At 48.3% G+C, this 27,821-nt stretch overlaps 3 protein-coding genes across 23 annotated transcripts in view; 1 reads left to right on the top strand and 2 right to left on the bottom strand.

Annotated features, from left to right (window-relative positions):
* The first annotated feature begins 538 nt into the window (after positions 1–538).
* LOC133629463 (DNA-(apurinic or apyrimidinic site) endonuclease-like) lies at positions 539–3,053 on the top strand. Its single transcript, XM_062020092.1, has 2 exons — positions 539–545; positions 2,527–3,053. Exons 1-2 carry the CDS (start codon positions 539–541, stop codon positions 3,051–3,053), a joined length of 534 nt encoding a protein of 177 aa, XP_061876076.1.
* Positions 3,054–9,692: 6,639 nt separating this feature from the next.
* Positions 9,693–16,652, bottom strand: LOC133629477 (uncharacterized). 3 transcript variants are annotated; one of them, XM_062020144.1, is made up of 8 exons: positions 16,520–16,594; positions 15,668–15,805; positions 15,248–15,424; positions 15,000–15,155; positions 14,637–14,738; positions 14,243–14,348; positions 14,063–14,119; positions 9,693–13,802 (listed from the first exon to the last, which is right to left on the bottom strand). In XM_062020144.1, exons 1-8 carry the CDS (start codon positions 16,550–16,552, stop codon positions 13,648–13,650), a joined length of 924 nt encoding a protein of 307 aa, XP_061876128.1. In that variant the 5' UTR covers positions 16,553–16,594; the 3' UTR covers positions 9,693–13,647. The 3 variants fall into 3 exon arrangements, with proteins under 3 accessions (XP_061876128.1, XP_061876131.1, XP_061876129.1); XM_062020145.1 differs by having other exon boundaries at positions 9,696–13,802; positions 16,566–16,652; XM_062020147.1 differs by lacking the exon at positions 15,668–15,805 and having other exon boundaries at positions 9,694–13,802; positions 16,566–16,645.
* A 5-nt stretch (positions 16,653–16,657) lies between these two features.
* Positions 16,658–27,821, bottom strand: part of LOC133629476 (histo-blood group ABO system transferase 1-like) — a 41,435-nt gene continuing 30,271 nt past the window's right edge. For 14 of the 19 annotated variants that reach the window (XM_062020123.1, XM_062020134.1, XM_062020125.1 and 11 more), the window contains 5 exons: positions 27,089–27,124; positions 25,813–25,947; positions 24,274–24,907; positions 17,067–17,185; positions 16,658–16,859 (listed from right to left, as the gene is read on the bottom strand). In XM_062020123.1, coding sequence (XP_061876107.1) covers positions 17,078–17,185; positions 24,274–24,907; positions 25,813–25,947; positions 27,089–27,124 — 913 coding nt within the window. In that variant the 3' untranslated portion in view covers positions 16,658–16,859; positions 17,067–17,077. Of the gene's footprint in view, positions 16,860–16,944; positions 17,032–17,066; positions 17,186–19,218; positions 19,492–24,273; positions 24,908–25,812; positions 25,948–27,088; positions 27,125–27,821 lie in introns of those variants that run through there. The other 5 variants (XM_062020138.1, XM_062020133.1, XM_062020136.1 and 2 more) reach the window with 5 other exon arrangements.

Raw genomic sequence — 27,821 nt, 5'->3', positions numbered from 1 at the left:
TGGGTGCTGGAGGTGGGCTCAGGGTGCTGGGGAGGGGGTTTGGGTGCTGGGGGAGGACTCTAGGTGCTGTGGAGGGGATTGGGGAGGGAGTTTGGGTGCTGGGGAGGGGGTTTAGGTGTTGGAGGTGGGCTCAGGGTGCTGGGGAGGGGGTTGGGGAGGGGGTTTGGGTGCTGGGGAGGGGGTTTAGATGTTGGAGGTGGGCTCAGGGTGCTGGGGATGGGGTTGGGAGGGCTCTAGGGTGCTGGAGAGGGGGTTGGGGTGGGGGTTTGGGTGATGGGGAGGGGGTTTGGGTGCTGGAGGTGGGCTCAGGGTGCTGGGGAGGGGGTTGGGGAGGGGGTTTGGGTGCTGGGGAGGGGGTTGGGAGAGATCAGGGTGCTGGGGAGGGGGTTGGGAGGGCTTGGGATGCCGGGGAAGGGGGTTATGTGTTGGGGGTTTGGGTGCTGGGGGTGGGCTCAGGGGGTCTGGGTGCTGGGAGGGGGTTAGGGGGGACAGGGTGCTGGGGAGGAGGTTTGGGTGCTGGGGGAGGGCTCTGGGTGCTATGGAGGGTGTTGGGGAGAGGGGTTTGGGTGCTGGGGAGGGGGTTTGAGTGCTGGGAGTGGGCTCTGGGTGCTGGGGAGGGGGTCTGGGCACTGGGGTGGGCTCTGGGTGCTGGGAGGGGAGTCAGGGTGCTGAGGGGGACAGAGGATGGGTGCTGGGGGGATAAAAACGCCCCCCAAAGGGGTCCTGAGATGGGGGGTGGGGGGCTACGCGCGACCTTCTTAGTGAGGCACTTGGGGTCCCATCATGGGGGTGCATGGAGGGGTCAGCTGGATCCCTCCCATCGCCACGGGGTGAGTGGGGGCTGTTGAGGGGTCCCTGTTGCTGCCCGTTCCCAAAGGAAAACACAAAACAACCGAGGTCGTTTCATGCGGTGCTTTATTGAGGGGCCTGGGGACCTGAGGACTGGTGTCCAAAGTCAGAGCCCCCACTAACAGAAAATTTCACAGAGTTTATATACTTTCCACAAATGATTACTTCATCAGGTCCCCGTGATGTTTACCAGTTTTCTTAGACTTTAGGATTATGTCGTGCTCTTTCATGTAGTTACTTGAGACAACGCTTATCTGAATCCACAACCAGAAATTTCCAGATAACAAACAGGTAAACAGGTAAAGAGATAACGATTTCTTTGAGAAAACAAGATTCAGTGTTCAGCATTCTTCACTAATCTCTTTGCTTTATTTAAGCAAGAATGCACACGCTCAGCATGCACCACTAGTTCCCTAGACTGCTAGGTTACATCAACATCCCACACTGCTCACTAGGCCTCGATACAGACCTTAGCCTAACTACTTCTAACTTTCCATATACAGTAATGCTAACATTTTGAGGCCTTCAGTGGCCATTTGGGGCTCTTAATGGCCACCAGAAGCTCTCAGGAGCCATTTTGAGGCCTTAAGTGCCATTTGGGGCCCTTCAGTGGCCATTTGGGGCCCTTTAGGAGCCATTTTTAGGCCTTAAGTGGCCATTTTGAGGCCTTAAGTGGCCATTTGGGGCCCTCAGGAGCCATTAAAGCCACGACAGTGACGTTTTAGGCCTCTAAAGCCTCTTTTTAGGCCTCTAAAGTGACTCTAGGCCAGTAAAATGTCTTTTTAGGCCAAAAAGTGACTTTTTGGGCCTCTAAATTGACTTTTTGGCCAGTAAAGTGACTTTTTAGGCCTCTAAAGCCCCTTTTTGGGCAATAAAATGACTTTTTGAGCCATTAAAGTGACTCTTTAGACCTCTAAACCCTCTTTTAAGCTACTAAAGTGTCTTTTTAGGCCTCTAAAGTGACTTTTGGGACACTACAGTGACTTTTTGGCTACAAAAGTGACTTTTTAGGCCTCTAGAGCCCCTTTTTGGCCACTAAAGTGACTTTTTGGGCCTCTAAAATGACTTTTTTGGCTACTAAAGTGACTTTTTAGGCCTCTAAAGTCCATTTTTGTGCCACTCAAGTGAATTTTTGACCTCTAAAGTGACTTTTTAGGCCTCTAAAGCCCCTTTTTGACCTCTAAAATGACTTTTTAGACCTCTAAAGTGACTTTTTGGGCCTCTAAAGGGACTTTTTGGCCACTAAAGTGACTTTTTGGGCCTCTAAAGCCCCTTTTTAGGCCTCTAAAGTGACTTTTTAGGCCTCTAAAGTGACTTTTTAAACCTCTAAACCCCCTTTTTGAGCTGCTAAAGCCCCTTTTTGACCTCTAAAGACCCTTTTTGGGCCCCTAAAGTGACTTTTTAGGCCTCTAAAGCTCCTTTTTGGCCACTGAAGTGACTTTTTGGGCCACTAAAGCCCCTTTTTAAGCTACTAAAGTCCCTTTTTAGGTACAAAAGTGACTTTTTAGGCCTCTAAAGTCCCTTTTTAGGCCTCTAAAGTGACTTTTTGAGCCACTAAAGTGCCTTTTTAGGCCATTAAAGTTGATTTTTGAGGACTAAAGTGACTTTGGGCCTCTAGAGCCCCTTTTTGGGCCCCTAAAGCCCCTTTTTATACCCGTCTGTGTGTCCCCTTGCCAGGTGACCCCGAGCTGGACGCCGAGGGGCGCGTGCTGACGGCTGAGTTCCCTGCCCTGCGCGTCGTCTGTGTCTACGTGCCCAACTCCGGGCGAGGCCTGGGCCGCCTGAGCTTCCGGCAGGCCTGGGACGAGCGCTTCCGCTCCTTTGTGTCCCAGCTGGACCGGTCCAAACCGGTCGCCATCTGCGGCGACCTCAACGTCACCCACCAGCCCTTGGACCTGAGGAACCCGTCGGGGAACAAGAGGAGCCCCGGGTTCACGCGGGAGGAGAGGGAGGCATTCGGGGAGCTGCTGGGGGCCGGCTTCCTCGACAGCTTCCGGATGTTTAACCCCTCGCTGCCCAACGCCTTCACCTTCTGGACCTACCTGAGCGGGGCCAGGGCCAGGAACGTGGGCTGGAGGCTGGATTACTGCCTGTGGTCCCAGAGGGGCAGGAAGGATCTGTGCAACAGCAGGATCGAGCAGCGGGCCCAGGGCAGCGACCACTGTCCCGTGGGGATCTACCTGGCACTGGAGGGGGCAGGCTGAGGGGCAAAAATGGGGCGGGAATGGGGCAAAAATGGGTTAAAATGGAGGGAAATGGGGCAGAAATGGGGGGAAATGGGGTGGGAATGGGGCAGAAATGGGGCAAAATGGGGTGGAAATGGGGCAGAAATGGGGGGAAATGGGGTGGGAATGGGGCAGAAATGGGGCAAAATGGGGTGGAAATGGGGCAGAAATGGGGAGAAATGGGGCGGAAATGGGGCAGAAATGGGGCAAAATGGGGGGAAATGGATAAAAAATGGCTGAAAGTGGGATAAAATTGGAGGATAATGGAATAAATGGGTCAAAAATGGGTCAAAATGGGTAAAAAATGGGGGAAAATGGAATAAATGGGGTAAAAAATGGGTCAAAAATGGGGGAAATGGGTCAAAAATGGGTCAAAATGCATCAAAAATGGGATAAAACTGGGAGATACTGGGATAAATGGGGGGAAATGGGTCGAAAATGAGTCAGAAATGGCTGAAAATGGAGGGAAATGGGTCAAAAATGGGGGGAAATGGGTCGAAAATGGGTCAAATGGCTCAAAATGGGTCAAAAATGGGGGGAAATGGAATAAATGGGGTAAAAAATGGGTCCAAAATGGGGGGAATGGGTAAAAAACGGGTCAAAAATGGCTGAAAGTGGGATAAAATTGGAGGATAATGCAATAAATGGGTCAAAAATGGGTCAAAATGGGTAAAAAATGTCTGAAAGTGGGATAAAATTGGAGGATAATGCAATAAATGGGTCAAAATGGGTCAAAAATGTCTGAAAGTGGGATAAAACTGGGGGACAATGAGATAAATGGGGTCAAAAGTGGTGAAAGGTGTGTGAGAGGTGAGTGCGGACAGCGTGTCCCGCCGTAAGCGAGGTCAGGGCCAGGAACGTGGGCTGGAGGCTGGGGAAATGGGTCGAAAATGGGGGGAAATGGGGCAAAAATGCATCAAAATGGGGGGAAATGGGGCAAAAATGCGTCAAAAATGGTGGGAAATGGGTCAAAATGGGGGGAAATGGGTCAAAAATGGGGGAAATGGGGCAAAAATGGCTGAAAATGGCGGGAAATGGGTCGAAAAGGGTCAAAAATGGCTGAAAATGAGATAAAATTGGAGGATAATGCAATAAATGGGGTTAAAATGGGTCAAAAATGGGTGAAAAATGGGGGAAATGGGTCAAAATGGGTAAAAAATGGCTGAAAGTGGGATAAAATTGGGGGATAATGCAATAAATGGGTAAAAAATGGGTCAAAATGGGTAAAAAATGGCTGAAAGTGGGATAAAATTGGGGGTTGTCAGAGACCAGCTCTTTCCAGGACGATGAAGGACAGGCGGACCACTGCTCTTAGGGCAAGTGATAGTTTATTACTTCTTCATAGGCTCTTTTATAGTCAGTACATATTGCAAAGATCATCGGTTCACATCAACAAACAATATGAATATGTGCAGTTTCTATATGCTACAAAACAATCAAGTATTATTTTACAAAATTTATGATGTTGTTTACCACATACCTTTAATGCATGTTCCATGACTACAAGACATCTGGTACTGTTACTATCGCTTACTCTAAACACAGAATGTGCTTGGTAAAACCAGGGCTTTGTTCTCATGAAACCAACCCTTTCAGGCAGGTTCCTACGCTTCAAGGAGCCAACCCTTTCAGGCAGGTTCCTACGCTTCAAGGAGCCAACCCTTTCAGGCAGGTTCCCAGAAACGATTAACCCTTACCAAGCAAATCCTTTCGAGGGCCATTCTACCCTTTCAGGCAGAGTGGTCTCATCATTTCACCCTTTTTTCTTTTTATTCAGTATGTATTGTAGCAGGAACATGTTGTGTAGTCATTAGTTGTAATTTTTTAATTTTTATACTTGATTGTTTTAACATATCATATCTTGTACGGAACATGCAAGGCAATACTACAATCAATACCACTATACATAAAGCTGCTCCTATAAGGCCATAGATTCCTTTATAAAATGAAGATAGTGATGGAAAAGAAGCCTTTAATATGCTAACAAAATCGTGAGCACGTTGGGCAAGAGGTAACTGCAATTTTTCTATATTTTGTAAAGAGAGAATTTCTCCATGCAATTGTTTTAGGTTAATTGAAGAGTTAGCATTATTCCATATTCCTGACAAATGTTTTTGTATCTTAGGCCAATCATAACAAGATTGGTTCCATTGAACTGGTGTCACACAGATGCCTTTATATGCCGCATGACATGACAGTGATTCTTTGATGGCTAAAGCTTGAATTTCTTGACCCATAAGATTAACTGTGTCATATAACGCATTTAATTTTCTTTCAATCTTATCATCCCATAATGCTTGTTCTTTCAAAGTATCAATCATAGTTTCAGAAATATTGTTTATATATTGTGCAGTTTGAATGCTAGTAGTTAAAGATATGGCAGCCATGGTAGTAACTGATATGGCAGTTATTATCGCAAGAACTCCTGCTATTATCATACCTACAATTCGTTTTTGACGCATAAGTGCTTGAGTCACAATAGTTAGCACTTCAGAGCCTTCATCAGCATACCAATCATGTGTTAAATTGACGGGTAAAAACACATATGGTGGTTGTTTTAACATAACAAAATTCAAAATAGAAGAGTTAACACAATTAGATAAAACACAATTTGTACAATTTACAGAGTGATCTGTTGTATTTATAATTAGTGTAAATCCACTCAAAAATACATAAGATTCTGGTACACATGCTTGAAACCAAATCTCAGTAATATTAGTAATTCGATGCATTGTAATACCAGATAAGGATGGTTGCCAAGTTATATTGGCTGCTCAAAAAACAGCTCGATCCATTGCTCCTACTGCTTTCCAAATTTGAGTAAATAGAGTAATTCAATGATGACCAGTAATCAAGATTTTGTTGTTGTTGTCGAGGTTGTCGTGGTGTCAGCATTAGGCGTTGAAACCTCTTTCGGAGCTTGCCTGTTTTCGTTTTTGGCATGTCGAACACAGCATTCCAGAATCCACCGAGGTACAGGCTCATCTGTTGGGAAAATACAAACATACCCTCTTCCCCATAATAAAACTGGGTCAGGGCCTCTCATAGATCCATCGATAGGATCTTTCCACAACACTGCAGGTTTCTGCTGAGCTGGGGATTGCCAATGACGATCAGCAGCTGAAAGGCCAGCTGCATCGAGAGTAAAAAAGTTTAAAACAAAAAGAGCATGATTTAACAAAGACAAAGGAGTGTCCTTAATCCCCCATGTCCCCGTTTTTAATTTCTTTAGTTGTGTTTGCAGAGTAAGATTAAAGCGTTCAATCATGCCTTGACCCTGTGGATTATAAGGAATCCCTATTTTATGTATGATAGAAAAATGAGCACAAAATTTTGCAAATTTAGCACTAGTATATGCTGGGCCATTGTCTGTCTTGATAGTCTTTGGTATACCTAATATTGAAAAGCAGTGTAATAAGTGTGAGATCACTTGTGCGGCTGATTCTCCCGATAAAGGAGTAGCTACTGCAAAATGAGAAAAAGTATCAAGGGTTACATGGATATAAGAGAGGCGGCCAAAAGAAGGATAATGAGTAACATCCATCTGCCAGAGATCATTAGGTAAAAGACCTCGAGGATTAACTCCATAATGAGGAATTGGTAAAAAAGAAACACACGAAGAACATGTTCGAACAATTTCTCTGGCTTGTTCTTGAGAGATATGGCACATACGTTGTAGAGTAGCTGCAGGTAAGTGATGCAGAGAGTGCAAACGCTGGGCTTCTGCAACAGTAGCAACAGTAAAACGAGTTAACAAATCAGCCTGATTGTTGCCGTGACTCAAAGGTCCAGGTAATTTAGAGTGACTACGAATGTGTCCTACAAAAAGAGGTGCATCTCTTATTATTAAGAGAGATTGAATCAAACCAAAATATCGTTGTATAAAAGAAACTTTAGAAGCTATGACAGGAACTGTTTCTAAAAATTGTAATGAAGTGACAATGTAACGACTGTCAGAATAGATATTCAAAGGTTCAGAAAATTTCAACAGTGCTTGATAAATAGCATACAACTCAGTCATTTGTGCAGAAACATTCTCTGATTTCCAAACATAATGATCTGTAGGGGTATACAAAACTGCTTGTCCATTAGATGATCCATCTGTAAAAACAGTCAATGCTCCTGTTATAGGAGCTCCTTTAACAACCCTAGGAAAAGCTAAAGAATGATAGGTAGCAAAACTAAGAATTTTATCAGAAGGAAACTTTTGTGTTATTTCTCCAGGAAAAGCAGCTAAAGCTATAGCAAAATCGTCTACAGTGGCCATCAGCCAAGTAATTTGAGCAGGTGTGTATGGAATTCCAATTACTGCTGGTTCTCTCCCAAGATGAGTAATACATAACTTTCGTCCTTGTTTAATTCGTTCTGCTATCTTTTGAGGGTACGAAACAAGAACTCCTTTTGTAGAGTGAGATCCATGTACCCAACATAGAACACCGTCTTGATACAAGACTCCTGTAGGAGACATTACTGTAGGCAAGATATATAAAGAGAAAGACTTTGTTATGTCTGCATATTGTAATTGAGCATTTTCTATGGCTTTTTCAACCAATCGAAGAGCTTGTTTTCCCTCTTCTGTTAACTTGCGAGGAGAAGTAGGATCAGGGTTTCCCTCAAGTATTTTAAAAAGAGGATGCAAATCGGCTGTCGTTAACTTAAGAAAAGATCTGAGCCAATTAATGTCTCCCAAAAGTTTCTGAAAATCATTCAGAGTTGTCAAAGAATTTGTTCGTATGGCAATTTTTTGTGGCATAAAAGATTTAGGATATAGTTGAAACCCCAAATATTGAAAAGGATATGATTTTTGTACTTTTTCTTGTGCTATTTTCAAACCATGTTTAGTTAACATCTGTTCAATATGAGCATAAGCATGTTGCAACTTATCGATAGATGAGGCTGCTAAAAGAATATCATCCATATAATGGATACAAAGAACATCAGGAAATTGTTGTCTAGTCGCTTTTATACTTTCATGAACAAATTTTTGACAAAGAGTAGGACTATTAGCCATTCCTTGGGGCAATACTTTCCATTGATAGTGTTCCATAGGTTCACTAAAATTTATGGATGGAGTGCTAAAAGCAAATCGACATTTGTCATCTGGATGTAAGGGGATAGTGTAAAAACAATCTTTTAAGTCAATAATTATTTTTTCAAAATTTTGAGGAATGGCAATAGGACTGGGTAGACCAGGTTGTAACGCTCCCATGGTACACATTGTTTTATTAACTTCTCTCAAATCCTGGAGAAGTCGCCATTTCCCCGACTTCTTTTTTATAACAAAAATAGGTGAATTCCATGGTGATGTGGAAGGTTCTATATGACCTAATTGTAATTGTTCAGCTACTAATTGACGAGCAGCTTGCAACTTTTCTTTAGTTAAAGGCCATTGATCAACCCAAACAGGTTGATCTGATTTCCAACAGATTTTATCTGCATACATAGTTACTGATAAATTTATCAAGCTAACTGCTAGGCGTATAGAGGTATGCGCCCATTTGTGTCAAGATGTCTCGGCCCCAGAGGTTAAGAGGTAAGCTTTCTAGTACATATGGTTGAATGGTACCAGAGTGTCCCTCATTATCCGTCCAATTTAAAATCTTACAGCTTTGAAGAGGCAAATTTGCAACCCCAATTCCTTTTAGATCAGCTGAGGCATGCTGTAAAGGCCATTCTTTTGGCCATTGTTTTAAAGTCATTACCGATACATCTGCTCCGGTGTCCAAGAGTCCTGTAAAAACTCTATCGTTAATAGTTAACTGAAGTTCAGGTCTCTGATGATTGATGGGCTGTAAAAGATAAACGTCAGTAGATCCAAAACCGCCTGTTCCCCGAATGCGGGAATCAGCTTTTCCTATAGATGAAACATAAGGAATTAAAAGCAACTGTGCAATCTTTGTTCCTGCAGGTAGATTAAAGACAGAAGTTTCAGATTGTAACATAACTTTTAACTCTCCTTCATAATCACAATCAATTAGGCCTGGTATAACTCGCAATCCTTTCATGCTCAGACTACTTCGTCCCAAGACCAAACCGCATGTTCCTGCAGGTAACGGGCCATATATCCCTGTTGGGATAGCTTGTGCCCCCATCTCAGGTGTTAATACAAAGTGGGAGGAGGAACACAGGTCCAGTCCGGCACTGTGACTGGTGGCTCGGTGGAGTTGTGAAATGGATTGTTTAGCTGGTGCTCTGAGGTTTGCACCTGCACAGGGTACATCCCCTGTTTGTTTGGACGGGCCCGGGGCAAACCCATTGAGAAGTTTCCCGGCTGTATCAAAGAATTTCCGTTCTTATCATATTTAGATTGGCATTCATTAGCCCAATGATTACCCTTTTTGCATTTCGGACATAAACCTGGATTTTTTCCATTATTATTTGGAATTTTTTTATTAGGACATTGACGTACTTGATGTTCCATTTGTCCGCAATGAAAACAACTACCAGGAGGGCCTGCAACCCTTCTGTTTTTCTTAAATTGCATTGCAGCTAAAACTTGCTCAACAGGTTTGCCCTGTTGTGCTGCGGCAGTGACTATGCCTTGAATATACCCAGAGCTAACATCAGAACATAATCTGATATAGTAATTTAGTGTTGATTTATTTTTCCAAGGTCTTAAAATAGATTGACAAATATTATTAGCATTTTCAAAGGCTAATTCTTTAACTAAAATCATTGCTGAATCAGTATCTTGTATGAGCCTAGATGAAGTTTGTAACAAACGAGATACAAAATCATGATAAGGTTCGTCTGGTCCCTGTCGGACTTTAGTTAATTCTTCCCTAGAAGTTCCATGTCTAGGTAATCCCTTCCAGGCTTTTAAGCCAATTTCTCTAATGGCATCGTATGCTGCGGCAGGATAAGCTAGTTGTTGCGCTAAATCAACATGCGGTCCTGTACCAGCCAACATTTCATGAGTAATTCCTTGCTGGCGAAAATGTGGTTTTTGAGAATAATCATAACAAGAATCTACAAAATCCGTGAGCCATAGCAAATATTCTCCTCCTGTTAGGGTAGCTTTAGCTAAACCTTTCCAGTCCCAAGGAGGAAGGACCTCAGCTGCAATTGTTTCTAAAATAGCAGTAGTATATGGTGCGGTTGCACCATATTGAGCAGCAGCTGTTTTTAATTCTTTAAGATTGGAAAAAGAAATAGCAATATGAATAGCAATTCTAAGGTTAGCCTGATTAGGATGGGGAGTATATGTTATAGGATATGCATGCAACATCTTAGAAAATCCGCCAACGTCTTCTCCTTGTTGTCTAGCCTGCATCAAAGTTAATTGTAAAGGAGAATGGGGTGACAATTGATGATAAATATCAGGCGGAGGAGGGCGCTTACCAGCTTTTATTGCTGGCAAAACTATAGGTTCTCTTTTTTGGTGTTTTTTAGGCACAAAAGGTGCTTGAACAAGAATCTCATCACTATCGTGGTGATATTGAGCAGCCCCTTTTTCTAATTCAGCTTCCTCATCGGAAGATAATTCTTCAGATAATTCTATAGTTTTCAAGGTACTTTTGCTTTGTTTTAATGGTCGGCATTTTTTACCTCCCTTATTTGAGTACATAAGAAAGGGATTTTTAAAATTAGATTCCTGAATATCTTTTTGTTCATTATTGATTATTGCTGGATATTCAGGTGGAGCAGAGGGTTGTGAACCGGGATTAATAAGAGCAGAAGGTTTTAAACCTGAATCCGCTGAACGAGATCGAGGACGTGTTTGTCGTTGCCATTTATCATATTCAGTATCACCTTGTAAACATTCTTTAATTAAAGTCCATAAAGGAAAAGCATCTATAGGGATCTTATCAGGGCCGTTAGCAGCATAATAGCCTTTAATGTTTTCACCGACCCTATTCCATGTTTCTAAATTAATAGTGCCTTTATTCGGAAACCAAGGACACACAGTGTCTATAAATTCTAAAAATCCACCCACTTGCCTGGTGGTTACAGATATATTTCGACTTTTTAACAATGTCTTGACCATAGCTACAAACAGCTGTCTTTCCGTACTATGTACATGTCCCATATTTTAAATTGTAAATGCTGAATATGAGGGAGCCCTACCGTTGAGTCACGAGGTTCAGTCTGGACCCCCTTGCTTTCTAAGACACCTTATAGAAAGGGCTTAGGTGCGGCTGGATCCAGACTTAGTCTCAGACTTGGTCAACGGAAAATCTAAGACACAAAAGGGATTTTTGTTTTTATTTTACTGAGATAAATTTCTACTTTCTTATATTTTACACCTTCCTAGTAGTTCTGCCCCCCTTTATTTCCCCTTATCCTTACCGCGGTTCTGTTGATTCGGAGGCAGCTCACCCTGGTCAAAGGCAACCGAGTTTCCCGGGTTTCGGCACCATTTGTCAGAGACCAGCTCTTTCCAGGACGATGAAGGACAGGCGGACCACTGCTCTTAGGGCAAGTGATAGTTTATTACTTCTTCATAGGCTCTTTTATAGTCAGTACATATCGCAAAGATCATCGGTTCACATCAACAAACAATATGAATATGTGCAGTTTCTATATGCTACAAAACAATCAAGTATTATTTTACAAAATTTATGATGTTGTTTACCACATACCTTTAATGCATGTTCCGTGACTACAAGACATCTGGTACTGTTACTATCGCTTACTCTAAACACAGAATGTGCTTGGTAAAACCAGGGCTTTGTTCTCATGAAACCAACCCTTTCAGGCAGGTTCCTACGCTTCAAGGAGCCAACCCTTTCAGGCAGGTTCCTACGCTTCAAGGAGCCAACCCTTTCAGGCAGGTTCCCAGAAACGATTAACCCTTACCAAGCAAATCCTTTCGAGGGCCATTCTACCCTTTCAGGCAGAGTGGTCTCATCAACCAGGGCAGAGCAGAGGTGCAGCAGAACCTCCCTTGACCTACTGCCCACACTCTGCTTGATGCCCCCAGGCTGCCATTGGATTCTTGCCCACGAGGGCACGTTGCTGGCTCATGGTCAGTTTATTATCACCCAGCACTCCCAGGTCTCTCTCTGCAGAGCTGCTCTCCAGCAGGTCACCCCCAGCCTGTGCTGGTGCAGGGGGTTGTTCCTTCCCAGCTGCAGGACTCTGCCCTTGTCCTTGGTGACCCTCAGCAGGTTCCTCTCTGCCCAACTCTCCAGCTGGACGAGATCCTGCTGACTGGCAGCACAGCCTCTGGGGAATCAGCCAGTGCTCCCAGTTTGGTGCCAGCAGAGAACGTGCTGAGGGTCCCTCTGTCCCCTCATCCAGGTGGCTGATGAAGATGTTGAACCAGACTGGCCCCAGATCCCATCCCTGTGGAACTCCACTGGCCACAGGCCTCCAACTCCATTCTGTGCCATTGATCCCACCCTCTGGGCTCTGTCATTCAGCAGCTCTCCATCCACCTCACTGTCCTCTCATCCCAGCCACACTGCCTGAGCTTTATGATGAGCATGTTGTTGGAGACCAAGTCAAGGTAGATGACATCTGCTGCTCTCCCCTCATCCAGCCAGCTGGTTCTGCACTCATAGAAGGCATCAGGTTGGGCAAACAGCATTTCCCCTTGGTGAAGCCATGTTGACTCCTCCTGATAACCACTTTTTCCTTCATATGTTTGAGTTTCACTATGAGCTGTTCAGTTTCAGGATGAGTTGTTCCATCACCTTTCCAGGGATGGAGGTGAGCCTGACTGGCCTGGAGTTTCCTGGCTTGTCCTTGCTGCAGCCTGCAGTGACATTGGCCTTGCTCCAGCCCTCAGACACCTCACCTGTGCTCCATGGTTGTTCAGAAATGATGGAGAGAGGCTTAGCAATCACATCAGCCAGCTCTCTCAGTACTCTAGGATGCATCCCATCAGGACCCATTGACTTATGACCCTTAAGCTTGGCCAACAAGTCTTTGACCTCTTCCTCTTCCACCCAGGGCAAGTCTTCTGCTGTCCTGGCCATCATGTTATCCTTGCTGGACTGGGCTTCCCGAGGGTCAGCCTTGGCCGTAAAGACTGAAGCATCCAGTCCTCGGGCCTTCTCTGCATCCTGGGTCCCCAGGGCAGCCTCTGTGTTCAGTAGCAGGGCCACATCCCCCCTCGTCCTCCTTCTGCTGCTGATGTACTTGAAAAATGCCTCATTACTGTCATTAACATCTCTGGCTAAATTAAGGTCCTGGAGCTTAAGTGGCAATTAAGCTCTCCCTGCCCTTTGGCAATCCTCAGGTCTTTGTTACTTGAGGCTAATCGTGGTCTTTTGTTCCCTGATGGGCCTAAACCAGGACACCCCCTTTGCTTTCTAACTCTCCTCACCAGGAGTGGGAGGTGAGGTGCAGCTGGGTCAGGATTCTGGAGTCAGGACTCAGTCACAACAACAGATATTGTGTATTGTGCAGGGGATACCTCCACCAAACCAGCATCACTAAGTTAAACAACCCCACATTTATCCCAAAAAGTGACACAATTCCCAAAGTGATGATCATATCTATCCTATTCCCTCCCCAGCAGCCACAAACCATGTCACCATTGCAGTGATTTTAATTGCCACTTCCACAGTACCCTAATGCCATCCAGCCTCCACTTCTCACCCCAGGCTTTCACTGAGGAGCTCCTTCAGTTCTTGGAAGTGAAACTCCAGGCCCTGCGGAGCCAGGCCAGCAGACTGGGTCTGGAGGAAGCTGTTCCATCTACAGCTCTCAGGATGAGACGGGTTTCAGCTATCAGGTTCTCAAGTGAAGAGCTGATGTCATTTGGCATGCTCTGAAGGGCTGAAACACAGAGGAACAGAGCTGAGCTCACAGCCTGGGCCGGCGAGTACCAGGAACCTCTCCTGCCAGGCCCACCTCACCCAGCCCTTCCCAATGGGATCAGTCAGAAGGTGCTGCCCACAAATCCCCTGACGTCTCTCTGCTCTGCCCACACCAGCCCTTGTCTGCACAAGGGCAGAGCTCTCCCACTTGCAGCTCCCGGCCCAGGGCCTTTCCTCCTCCCCACCAGCCCACTCTGACACCCCCCTGCCCTCACTCACCCTCATGGATGACCTGGAGCTCCTTCTGCTGACCCTTCAGGCGCTGCCCGGCGAGCCCTGGGAACACACAGCGGGTCACAGCTGCCCCACAGGCACACACACACCCCCCTGCCCTTGTCAGGGCTGGGAGAGGGTGCAGGGAGCCCCCAGCAGCAGGGAGGGACAGGGGTCGTGTCTCACCCATGAACCTGACGGCCGCCTCTTGCACGGACGGCTTGCGGCTCTGCAGGCACCACAGCGCCTGCTGCACGTACCGGCTGGCTCTGGAGCTGCTGCTCTCGGAGAGCTGCAGAGGGTGGGGAGACAAAGCAAAGGGTTTGTCCCAGTTCTCCCTCTGGCTGAGTGATCCCTGTGCCCAGCACTGGCCTCCCCTGCCCAGCCAGCAGCAGCCGGTGCCGGTGCTCCATTGACATCCCTGGCCCTGGGGAGGGAGAGCAGCCTGGAGAAGTGCCACAGTGCCACATGCCCGAGGGAAGGGAGTGTGTGTGGGCTGCAGGCTGCAGCAGTGGGCTGCAGCAGTGGGCAGGGGCACAGCTTGCCCAGGCTGGGGCTGGCGTTTGGGTGCCATCCTTACCAGGTACTTGAACGCTGGCCATGTCTGCCGCCTCTCCAGCAGCTGGCTCAGCTTCCTCTTCTTCAGGAATCTGGCAGCTTGCAGCAAAGTTTCCTGAGAGGCCTGCAGGGACACAGAGAAGGGAGATGGTACCGCTGCCCAGGGCACAGGACCTGCAGCCCCTCGCCTGGGCAGAGCTCAGGGCTGTTCCTGGCCCCGGCTGGGAAGACGCGGCTGTTGGGGAATGTGTCTGTCAGTGAAGGTTTGGAGCTCAGGCAGAGGAGTGGGGCAGCATCCACCTCAGGCCCCAGGTCTGGGCAGTGCCAGGGCAGGAGGCAGCTGAGACACCTCCCGTGGGCACACGGGCAGGTCAGAGCTCCTCACCTCTGCCACCTCCTGGTTCTCATCGTGCAGGGTGCAGAGCAGTTGGATCAGGCTCTGGATGACTTGCTCTTTCAGCTTCTTTCTTCCCTTACTGTCCATACCTTCCATCACGTGTTGGAAGAGCTGGAGGGAGAGCAGCTGCACATGTCTGTTGTCCTGGAGGAAAGAAAAGGGGCAAGAGCTCAGCATTGACTGCAGCAGGCACACTTGAAAAGCCAGTGCCAGTGGTGGGGGGCACAAAACCTTACGTGGTCAAAGAGTGGCGGGAGCCTCCGAGCCAGCCCCAGACCGATGGTGTAGCAAAGTGGGTGGTTCATGGCCTGGAGCATCTTTCTGAGCAAGTAGAGGGTCATCTCGATCACCTCCCCATCTGCACTTGCCAGCAGTTCCATGAGCCTTCTCTGCAGGATCCACATCCTTTTGGCCTGTGTGCAACAGCTGAAGCCTCAAAAGCTGCACTGCCCAAACCGCTCCAGCAGTTCAACCCCACGCTGCAGCCTCGGGACCCAGAAGCCAAAGACCTGTCCTGAAGGGCCACTGCGGAGGCAGGAGGGCTGGCAGCAGCTGCCAGAGCTCCCAAAGCACAGCCAAGCCCCAGCTGTGTCCCCCAGGTCCCCTCACCCAGCCCCAGGCCCCCAGCACGGCTCCAGCGGCTGCCCCCTGCTCACCATCGCGGGTTCGTGGCAGAGGGCGCTGAGGGCTCTGAGCACCAGGCACCGCATCACACTGCTCTTGCTCTGCAGGTACCTTGGTGCCAGCTGCAGGACACGTTCACCATAAGGCTTCATGTCAAAGCAGGTCAGGAGCTGAAACACAGCGAGCAGTGATGGGGGTGCTAGAAGGACCCCAGCACCGCACAGGGCTCGCTCCAGCCCGCAGCACCAGGCACGGGCACCATCCCAGGCAGCCCAGCCCAAAGGCTGTGCAGAGCCCCTGGGCTCCTGCCCTGCACTGAGGGCACAGGCACCGATCACTCAGCCCTTCCCCTCTGCCCAGAGCTGGGCCTTCACGAGCCATGAGGGAAGAGCGAGAGCTGGCACCCGGCTGGCATGAAGCACAGGGGAGGGACAACGTCAGCCCAGCAGCCAGGGGCCAACAGAACATGGCAGAGCCCACCCTCTGCCCCAGCCCCCCTCATCAGTCTCCCCCCTCATCTGTGCCCGGCTGTCAGGCTCACCTCAGCCAGGCACGCCATGGCAGGGTGCTCCTGCTCTCTGCTCAGCAGCTGCCGCAGGCACTGAGGGATTTTGAAAGCACCAAACGTCTCCCTGGCAGAGACTGGGGGGGGGAAAGACACCGTTGAGCCAGGGAAGGGTGGGCAAAGCCCAGGACTGGCTTGCTGAAGGCTTGAAACCAGCCAGGCTCAAACTACCACACTGTCCTTAACATCCCTGGCTACATTTAATTCCAGAAGGGCTCTGGCCTTCCTAGTTGCACCCCTGCCTGCCCTGGCAATGTTCCTGCACTCTTCCCAAGAAGCCAGCCCCTGTTTCCACCTCTCATAGGTGGCTGCTTTCTACCTGAGTTGTCCCAGCAGATCCTTGCTCATCCATGGAGGCCTCCTACCTCCTTTTCCTCCTTTCCCACTGATCCTGGGCTTGGAAGAAATGGTGCTTGAAGACTGACCAGCTCTCATTGGCACTTCTGTCTTCTAGAATCATATCCCATGAGATCTGACCAAGTGGATCTTTGAAGAGGCCAAAGTCGGCTCAGCTGAAATCCCAGGTCAGTGTCCTGCTTTGTGCCCTGCCTCTTCCACACAGGATCTTGAACTCTACCATCTCGTGGTCGCTGCAACGGGGACCTCCATCCAGCTCAGGGCCTGGCAGGGAGCACAAGGAGTGGGCCATGAAACGCTGTCTGGATCAGAGAAGAAACAGAGAGAGATCAGAAGGGAGATGACCTGGACTGGAAATTGTCTCCAAGAGGAAATGCTGGTGTTCACCTAATCAAAGACTGTCCAGATGATGTGTGCCCAATGCATGCACATAACACAGAGCCAAAACCCCTCGTCCTGGTGCACAACCAAGACCTGGAACATGGATGAAAAATGATTAGTCTACCCACCTCTCCATCTCTTAGTGTCCTGAAGGGTTGTCCCTCCTGAAGGGTTTCATCAAGACATTGTGCCATGGCTTGCATGGAAGGAAACACCACCCAGCAGTCAAGTAAGTCAGCTGCTGTCCCTGTGTGAAGCACAAGTCCCTGAGACATTCTCCCCTACCCCATGGCCTGGTCTGTACCCCAAAAGTCACCTCTAGTCCAAGTGTTTGTACCTTTCAATTACAAACCTGGCAGTCACTATGATCTGTTCTATTTCAGTGTCATTATTCTGAGAACGTGAAAACATTGATACAACTGGCTAAAAGGCAGCAGTGATCACTGGGTGTAGTTCTGTAGGAATGGGCTCCTCAGAACGAGGATCTGAAGTGTCACTCCCTGAGAGATTTAATTCACCCAGACCACGACAAACTGGTGAGGCTGAGGTTGAGAGTCAGTCTCAGAGAATTTAGGGGACAAGAGGCCTCATTCTTGCAGAACAGGAACTTCTCACTGCTTGTGGTTCCCTTCACAACATGGAAAGTGTTTTTACAGTCCATGATTTTACAGGTTACCAATAGCAGAACTAAACGAGACAAACAACACTAAGAGGAGGAGGAATAAAGATTGTTCTCTTTACAACTGAGAGGAGTAAAGCCCATTTGCCTAACTGCAGGAAAAGACAGGCCAGGCTGTCTCCAGAGGAGTACAAAACACTCATTTATTGGTCCCACTGTGCCTTGTCTTGCCCTCTGGGATTCTGCACCCACAGGTACATGGATGCCAACTGCTGAAACGCCTACTTGCTGGAAAGGTGCAAGGCACTTTCCTCTGACTCTGCTAGAGATACAGTAGGTCTTCCTCTCTGGTTTTAGATAATAGAAATCACTTCTTATCTGGAACTAAATAGAGTGTGCAGCTTGGAGCCAAATCTGCATGGACAGAATGTTTCCCTTCTCCCTGTTTCTTTTACATTTGCAAGAGAAGAAGCTTTAATGCTCCCAAGACGCTGAGATAAGAGTGGTAAGAAACAGGTCTGGAATGACAAATCCTGTGATGAGCAGGAACGCATCTATCAGACATATTTTACACCTTTAGTGGGGAGGAAGGGAACGAGAACTCCCACAACAACAGAGGTATTCTTGACATTTCCTGATTGTTCCTTTTTCAGGTTTGGGGATCTGAGCTTGGGACCTTTCCAAGTCGTTTTCTCACCTTGGTAAGGGTCTGTTTGCCACGTTTGCCATTAGAACAGACTATTTGATTCAAGATACCGATTGACAAAATGAACTCTTGCCCTAGGAAGAAAAAACAACCCTCCAGAAAGGTGACTGTAAAAACTGATGGTGGACAAACATCTAAATTCACAGGGTGTCTGGACAAGGCTCTGTTGTATGGATGGGTTTTAGGTCATCACGCTGCGAGCAGGGAGGTGAACCCAGTGACCATTATGACTCCTTTCCAGCCTAAGATACTGTGATCATGGAATCATAGTATGGTGGGGTTGGAAGGGATCTTTAGAGATCACCCAGTGCAACCCCCCTGCAGAAGCAGCTCCCACCTAGATCAGGTCACACAGGAACATGTCCAGGAGGGTCTTGAAGAGCTCCAAGGAAGGAGCCTCCACACCCTCCCTGGGCAGCCTGTGCCAGGGCTCCCTCACCTCACAGTGAAAAATGCCACTACTATTTATAGTTGAGTATAGCAGAGCTGAGTATAGACCAGCTCCCTTAGCTTTGGCCTTCTGCTTACCACAGTTGTCACAAAATTCAGTGGGATCTTGACCGGCTGGAGAGTTGGGCAGAGAGGAACCTGCTGAGGTTCAACAAGGACAAGGGCAGAGTCCTGCAGCTGGGAAGGAACAACCCCCTGCACCAGGCCAGGCTGGGGGTGACCTGCTGGAGAGCAGCTCTGCAGAGACAGACCTGGCAGTGCTGGGTGATAATAAACTGACCATGAGCAGCAACGTGCCCTCGTGGGCAAGAAGCCAATGGCAGCCTGGGGGAATCAAGCAGAGTGTGGGCAGCAGGTCAAGGGAGGTTCTGCTGCCCCTCTGCTCTGCCCTGGTGAGGCCTCATCTGGAGTCCTGTGTCCAGTTCTGGGCTCCTCAGCTCCAGAGGGACAGGGAAGTGCTGGAGAGAGGCCAGTGCAGGGACACCAAGATGATCAGGGGACTGGAGCATCTTTCATACGAGGAAAGGCTGCGGGACCTGGGGCTGTTTGGTCTGGAGAAGAGGAGACTGAGCTCAGGGGGATCTTATTAACACTTAGAAATATCTAAAGAGTGGGTGTCAGGAGGTTGGGACATCCCTCTTTTCTATAGTAGATAGTAACAGGACAAGGGGTGATGGGATGGATTTTTTTATCTTGAGAGCCTGCAATTCCACAGAAGAATGAAGGTGTGCCTCTTCTCAGCAGCTCAACACTTCTGCCATTAATCACATTCTAATTCCTGTTGAAAAAAATCAATTAAAAAAACCCCAAACAAGGTTTTTTGAGCATTAATTAGATCAGCTGGCACCAAGACAATCAATTCATCACCTTTGCAGATCTCACCACTGCCTGAAGCTGTGAAAGCACATATTTCATGCAACTGCTGGTGCAATCAGAGAATAAAGTGCCTTGTGAGCTGAAGGACTTGCACTGAGATGACAGTCAGGGGGTTGGTCTCCATCTCTCAGAGGGGAGGATCCACCTTTGCTGGCATCCCTTGTTTCTTGTCCCATCCCCAGGCACTAGAGTTTCACCAAGTTTTAACTGAGCCCTTGTGTCTGGCCGAGTTGCTCCCAGGGGAAGCTTCCACCAGCAGGAAAGTTTTTACTCTCAGGAGTGAGTCTCATCCCAGAAGTCCTTGTTAGCTCTGGGTAGTTGTATTTAATTGTCTGAAGGAAAAGGCATTGCCACATCAATGCAAACCCAGGTGAGGCTGGGAACACCAGCCTCCCTTTGTAACATCACAGCTGGATGGAGATAAAGCTCTTCAAAAACTTCTGAAGGGCTCCAGGGGCTATCAGGACACTGCACTGGGGTCACCAAGCCAACATGCAACTGCATGCAAATAGGACCTTGGCCAGAGAAAGCATCATGTGGTTAAACAGCTCCCAGGAGCAAGGGCCAAATGCAGCAATGATGGCTTCTCCACAAGGGACAGCTCATTCCTGGCTGGGGTAAATTGCTTTAACCAAAGCTAATGTAGTCCTACAGAATCAGGCTCAACAGCCCCATGCTGCAGTGCAAAACAAGACTCTCTCCACTAGAAGGACCAGGATGCCCCCCTGTGTACCCTGGTGCAAAACATCAATGAGCTCCCTGGAAACCCTCAGATTAACCTCCTCTTTCTCATCATTACCAATAGATAAAGATGTACATTGGAATCCTTTCCTGCTGATGTGCTGATTCCCCTCCCCTGTTTTTTTTTCACACAAGTAAGCATTAGGAGAGAGGCTCAGAGTGAGGGGGAAGGGACTATACCCTCCTGCCTTACAGACACCTTCCTCTCCCCAGTCCTGACACAGTGTGCCTCTGCATGGCAGCCAGGGCCAGCTCCCAGCCTGGGCCCCATCAAAGTAATGAGACTGACATCTGTGGATTGGTTTGACACCACTGTTTTGGGGGAAGGGGCTGTAAAGGTGGCTCCTGGAAGAAGTTGCCCAAAACCCTTCCCAGCTCTGAGCCAGACCCACTGCTGGGGCTGAGCCAATGAGACACCTCCATGATCACTTTTTAAGAAGCCAGGAGAGGAGGCTTCTTGCTATTTCTTCCTCCTTCTGTCCCTTCTTCTCCAGCTGCTGGTGGTGCAAGGAGTGGGAAGAGTGAGAGAAACAACCATGTGGACCCCAAAGTCAGTGAGGGAAGAGAGGAGGAGGTGTGCTGGAGCAGAGACTCCCTTGCATCCCCCAGAGAGACCTGGTGAAGCTGGGATTTGTTTGCATTTTGCTAAAGATTCTGCATCAGGGGCAGAGATTGATGTTTCTAAGAGCCCTGAGCCAGGGCCAGTGACTGTGGCTGGAGGAGGCTGTGTCCTGTGGGAGGGACCCAATATCCACAGGAGCTGTAACTGGGGAGGAACCCACAACAAAGCAGCTCATTAAACTATGCCCAGAAGAGACCTTGTCCTGAAAGAGGGACCCTGTAACTGCAGAAACTGTGGAGAACCCACAGCAGAGACATTCACCAAGGTCTGAGTCCTGTGTGAAGGACCCTGTATGGGCAGAAGCTGCAGCTGTGGGAACAACTCACACCAGAGAAGTTCATTCAGGACTGTGTCCTGGGGCAGGGACCCTGTGTTGGAGCAGGGGAAGGATGCCAGGAGTCATCCTCATCTGAGCACAGAGAAGCAGCAGAGCCCATCTGTGAGAGACTGAGCACATCCCCCATTCCCTGCCCCCCTGAGCCACTGAGGGGGGAGGAGGCAGAGATCTGGGGAGCAGTGAGCTAAGTCTGGGAAGAAAGGAGGGATGGGAGAGGGAGATCTTAAAGCTCTGCTTGTCATTTTCTCACCATCCTGCTCCCCTTTTGCTTCTGTTCTGTTCCTTGTAGAATAACCTTTCCTCCTTTCCTCTCTCAGTCGAGCACTGGAGTCTGTTTGGCCCAGAACCATAACTAGCAGTGAGCCTTCCCAGCCCTTGTCTCCATCCACAACAACCTTGGTGATCTTCTTCCTCCCATTTCGAGACACTGTGGTGCTGCTGCTGTGCTGGCTGGGCACAACCATGACCATCTGAAGGCAATGAGTGACCTTACAGGGCATTAACCTCACCTGTGTTCCAAGCACACCAGTATCCCAGTCAGTCAAGCCCTGAAGCTTTTGCTCCAGTGTCCTACTCCAGCTCTAGGAGTTAATCACTCCTGAAAGTGTCTCCAGATCTGCCTGGGAAGGCAGCTGCTGCAAAGGGTCTTTGATGAATCTGACTGCAGGAGGCTGTAAGATTCAACTTGGCATCTTCAGAGAGCTGACAATAAACAGCTCCCCCAGGCTGGCCTGTGAGGTGACTGAGTTCCCTGGCCATGGTTATCAACACTCAGCTCTCCTCTGCCTCACCCAGCCTGTGCTGCTGTTTGCTCTCCCCATGTGCCTTGCCACAGGCCTTGTCTCATTCCTCAGTTGTGTACTATGTCCTGATTTCATCTCCTGAACACAAACTTCAGCCTTTCTGTATACTGGGTAATCCTGGTGTGACAGGGCTGGGGGAAGATTGCTTCTGGTGGCTGCTTTCAGCTGTTCCTGCTTTCTGACCCCCCAAGAAGTGAGTTGCAATGAGCACTGATGGGCAGCAGATGGAAGCAGTAGCCTGGGTGCTGCAGGCACCGTCTCCAGAGACGAGAGCACTGACTGCTCAGGGGCTGCTGCTGCAGAAGGGGAAGCTGGGGGTGAGGGGGAGACAGTTCCAACAGACCTGCAGAACTCTGCCATGGGAATTGCTGGAGTTACATTTCTGGGGATGGCTTAGTGCACAGCTGGGAAATTCACTGGCAGTGGAGAACTTTGTCTCCTTCCTTAGCTTGATTCACTTTTGCATCACAGCTAACCTGCTCAGGCTTCATATTTGCCCACTACTCTGACCTTTATGAATGCTGCCCTATTCCAGTACATTCACTTTGGCCCACTGCCTAGCCTAGTCCATATGTATTTCCTTAGAAGCCTGCATATCCCACACCCTGGTCCTCTCAATGTAACCCATCACCTCTAGAGTCCATCCCTCTCATCCTATGCTGCTGCTTTCCCCTGCTGCAGCCTAGTCCCTAGGTGGGAACACACTGCTCCCTTCTGATTCCTACCTGTCACTGCCCCACCTCAGCCTGACACTTGGCCTGTTCCACCCACCACAACTTGCACACAGCCAACTGGACTGGCCTGGTCTGTCAGTATTCCACTGTCCTGGGCAGGTTCAACTACCTCCCTTGTGCTCCCTGAGATGCTAATGAAAATACACAGCCCCCTATTCACTGTTTCCCTGGTGAGAAACTGGCTCATGCCTGGGGGTTCTTCTGGATGCACTGCATTGCATTTCCTTCTGCCTCACAGAGCCTGACCCATGAAGGCAAAGAGCTGTGATTTACAGAGCAACACATTCATAACAGACAGCATGAAAACTCAGACAAATGGACTGTCCCACCCACCAAATCTCCCTGCATAGCCTGACCTCTTCCTGTGTCCTCAGGGGTCAGGTCTGGCTGTGCTGCCTCCTGCTCTCACTTGTGCCATTGAGCTGGTTCCAGTGGCTCAAGTATCATTCAGCAAGAGGCTTGCTGCTGGAGCTGAGCATGTGGGAATTCTTTCCATAGGCTCCCTTCCCTCATCCCACACTTCACCAGTCATAGCAGTATCCTGAAACAAAGTGAGACCCTGTGGGGCCTCCAGACCTTGGCAGAAAGATCAGAGAGTGCTTTGTCTGTAACTTAAGTTTCTCATAACCCTTACAAGGACCAAGGGACTTGTGACCCCTCTGTTTTGGGGCTTTGCTGACCTGACTTTTAGAATCAAACCTGATTGTTTTTAGAAGCTCTGACTTTGTCTGCTCTGGGGTTTTGTATCTGGGTTTATGTTATTACTGGTTATAAACTGACCTGTAAGTGCTGTTGTATCTGAGATGACTATGAATGAAAGACCATGAGGGGTATGTGTCTCTAAGACACAGAAGTGACCTGTTGATTGGACTGGCACTTGCATATGATGGGTTCTTTTTTCCCCTGGCACCTCAGTACATCCAGGCTTCTTCCAGACAGCACTGAAACACGTTTTGTTGGGATTATTAGCTTTGCTGGTGCTGTATGAGTGGGTACAGCTGACTCTGTGTTGTGACAAACTGCTGTGTGAGAGGCATGACTCAAGCAGAGGCTAAAACATTAATCATGAATGTATTAGAAGGAGGAAGAAAAGGATGTGCCTGGATTAACGACTCCAGCTGTAAAATCTAGAGGCAAGAACACCACAGCCCACGTGGAGCTTGATCCTGGGCTCACAGGAGTCATGAGCACTGAAGACAGGAGTTAAATAGGCACAGAGATCATTGCTTCTCACCACCCATCACTGCAATAAAGGTTGGCTTAACAGAGAAGGTCTCTATTTGACCTTTCCCAGTAGCATCAGAAAGACAATAACAGATAAATCAATGACTGTAACCTGCATGTCTGTTTTACTCCCTTGACACTCATGACCTGCTTGCTTCCTTGCTTGCTCTGTTGCAGCAGCTCACTGCCTGCCAGCCCTGCTCACAGAGCACATCCTCTTCACCTGGATGATGCGGGGCCGGCTCAGCTCTGCATCCCAGCAGTACTCCGGCGAGAGCAGGCGCGTGGGCTTGTGCTCCAGCAGATACTTGTTGAGGTGGCTCTCATCATGCCACCTGGCTTCAATGCCATTTCCTCTGTCCTCCAGGATGCCTTTAAAACAGGCTCTGGTCAGTCTGTAGACCTCAGCCACGCTCCCCCCATAGAAGCTGGCTGTGTAATAGAAGTCGCCTTCTCCCTGAGGGACGGCAGCGCGGGACTCGGCGCGTGGCTCGTAGGGTTTGCTCTCACGCCGTGTGTCGTAGTGCCAGGAGCTGATGGTCCCCACCAGTGTGTCAATGATCTCCACACCAACGTGTTCAACCAGCTGCACATCGATGTCTATGGAGTAGAGGTAGTCGACCTCGTACTGGAATCGGCTCTGGATGTACGTGCTGATGATGCCCATTTGCCTCAGGGAGATGTCCTGCCCCCGCGTGTGATTCTGGACAGGGATGACAAAAAGGTGATTCTCAGGGGCCAGCTGAAGGTGAGAGATCTGCTCAGGATTGTCTGTGAACAAGTAGAAGTTCACCTGGTGCCCAGCAAGGAAGTATTTGTTGGCAGAGCTCATGAACCCTTTTATGAACTGGACATATCTGAGAGACAAGGACAGAAAAAGAGTGGAGAGAGGTTCTTCCTGACGCAGGACGGTGGCTTCTCAAGTCCATTTCGTTTCTCCTGCTCTATCCACCCCTCCTTTCTTATATTAGTGCTCTTTATTCAACATGGCTGCTACCCCTTCAACCCTTCCCCACGCTGCTGCAGTGCACCATTGACCAGTTCTCACTATCCTGTACCCTGATGGCCTTTCCTGCTCACTGTGCACAAGCTGTTCCCTAGTGCCACTGGCACAGCATAAATACTTCTCCTCACCCTTCACTCTCACATGTACCCTGGCTCCTTGGCACTCTTTCTGCAGCTTAACTTTTGCTCTCTTTCATAGAGAGGATTAAAACTATCAGTGGAATCCTTTTGGTTGCCTTGAGACACATGAAGTCTCCATTTAACTCTGGGACGCTCAGTGGAGACAGGGGGAGTAGAGCTCTTTACTCAAAGAGGAACAGAACCGTCCCCCAGAATGACAAGCTACAGTTGCATGGTTGATAACTTCACTGGAGCTAATGTTTCCATTCTAATTTCTACCAGGAACCCATTAATAATCTCAACTTGGCAGAATTTGGTGGGGTTTTGCCCCAGGTTAGAGGCAAATCCTGTTAGAAACACAGCAGGGGCTGTAACTTTCCTTCTCTCTCTTTCCTTCTTCCTATCAAAATGATAGTCATTCTTACAAGTGTTTTCTTGCCCTTTGCAAGGCAATGCCTCCTGCTTTTTGCACAGACAGCTGCCTTGCTTGAGAAGTTGCCACTGATAAGCTTATCCCAGCCAAAAGCTGCTCATTGCCTTTGGAACTTCCTCACTCCTGCTCCACCAGCAGCATTGCAGCACCACTGGCCGGTGAGAGGTTGAAGTATTTGACAAGAAATACATGACAAATCAATACTTTTCAACAGCAAAAGTGACCACTCCAGTGACCAGGTTCTTCTGCATATACTGTGCATTCAGGATGTCTCTATTGAATGTGCCTTCCCAGACAATTGGAGCCAACCAGGGTGTCAACACCAGTACATCTCGCCTCCTGCAAGGGGTTTGAGAAGGAAGGTAGTCTTTAGATGGCCTATAGAATTCATGAAGGCAAACACAAGCTTCACCAGGGGAGGTCTAGCTTTGAACTGGTCATCCCAGACTCCTTTTGAAATCATTAGGAGTCACCATCAGTGAAATCTGAGTCATCCTGCCCTGGAGCAGACATCTAAAATAAGTCAGATGCCTCCAAATCATGTGCTTTTCTACAAGGTAGAGCAGGAGTAAACTTAGAACCTGTGCTCCCGATTCAGCCTTTGTCGACAAGGTTACAGCTCCAGCTGACTGTACACAGCCATACCTGACCATGAGCTTAACCATCTGTGTCCACCCAGCATTTCATCCTTGTATCTAACACCACTGGCTCAGTCCAGCAGATATCAGAGTCCAAGCAACTGTGCAAACCACACACACATCCAGGGGACTTAGACACAAGTATGGGCTTGAACTCTTGAGTTCCTTTGAAAACTGAAGCTGGCAGAATGTAACTCAGTGCTTTGGTTGTTTGGGTCACTAGCTCAAGGTGGCTACTGCTAGGGGAACTGCTGAGTCTGGTAGCTCAGCAGAGGCAAGGCTGCTGCAGCTCAGTGTCTCCTGGTCCAGCCAGCAGCAAAGCTGAGAACGTATTCCCAGTAAACACACACATATACAACATACACATGTATGTCTGGCTACACAGGTAGTGCAGACATGAAACACAGCACTGTGCAACCATGGCACCAGCAGTGCCATCCTGTCCACCTTTCAGCTGCTGAGAATGACAGTAAAAAACCCCTCAGACCACACATATTACACCCAGGTATATATGTACATATATATGCAGTCTGAAAGTTGCTCTAGACAGCCTTTCCCTTTGACTCATCTCAGTGGATTTCATGCCTGGACAATAAGGCCAACTGCTGTCTTGTTACAGCCTTGGTGGGCACTTCCACACTGCAATTGTTTCTCTTCTAAGGCTGCTGGGGTCCCCTGCTTCCCATTGCCCCTCTGTGCTCCTCTGTGTTGTGTAGAGCTGAGTCTTTTACCACATAACCTAAAAATTATAAGGGCAATTCCTGAAGTTACCTGAGAAGAACAACCCTTGACACACCCTCTTGTTCTTTTCAGTCCTTTCAGATTTAAAAGATGAAGCTTACCTTGGTTTTGTCAGAAGAGGCTCAGGATATAATAAACTGTAGAAAAGAAAAAGTATGTGTGATCTTGGCATACCATGGTCATCCATTATCACTACAGTCCAATAACAGAGCAACAGGGACTGTAAGGAGAGGTGGGGTGTAAAAATTTCTGGTTTGAGAAGACATCTGGTTAGTGGCAGTTCAACACCAAATCCACAGACAAGAAACAAAGGGACATGATCAAAACCCAGGCACACAAACCTCAACAGGCAGTAGCTTATTAAAACACAACCAAAGGAACTCTGAAGTCAGCAACTGGTGGGCTGAAACAAACTGTGGGAATGTGTAATCTTTTTGTTCAGTGGAAGAGCCAAAGCAATGAGAGAGAGACTGGAGAGATTCAATCAACAGGCTGTTGGTCACCCTGCACCAGCCTGGTGCAGCCCTGAGCCCTGATCACTACAGTCTGCCCCATCTTCTTTGTGGACTCTGTGCCCATTTATTTCCTCTGTGACCTTGCTCTCTACTTTGTCCATGCAGGTGGGTATGTCAGCAGGTGTCAAACTGCTCAAGCCTGTGAGCAGGAGGAGACCAGAATCTGGAAAGACAAGCTGGGGCTGGATAAGTCTGTTTTGTGCCTAAGTCTGGACACAGCTGCTGTCTGCTCTAGGCTTTGAGGAGCTCCCAGGCATCCCTGTGGAACATCAGAACGAGGGGATGTGTTTGTCCACTTGTGAACTACAGCTCTGATGAG

Source organism: Colius striatus, unplaced genomic scaffold, assembly GCF_028858725.1.
Source record: "Colius striatus isolate bColStr4 unplaced genomic scaffold, bColStr4.1.hap1 scaffold_46, whole genome shotgun sequence".
NCBI classification, from domain to species: Eukaryota; Metazoa; Chordata; class Aves; order Coliiformes; family Coliidae; genus Colius; species Colius striatus.
The sequence above is the reverse complement of the archived record's forward strand: the minus strand, read 5'-3'. Positions and strand labels throughout refer to the sequence as shown.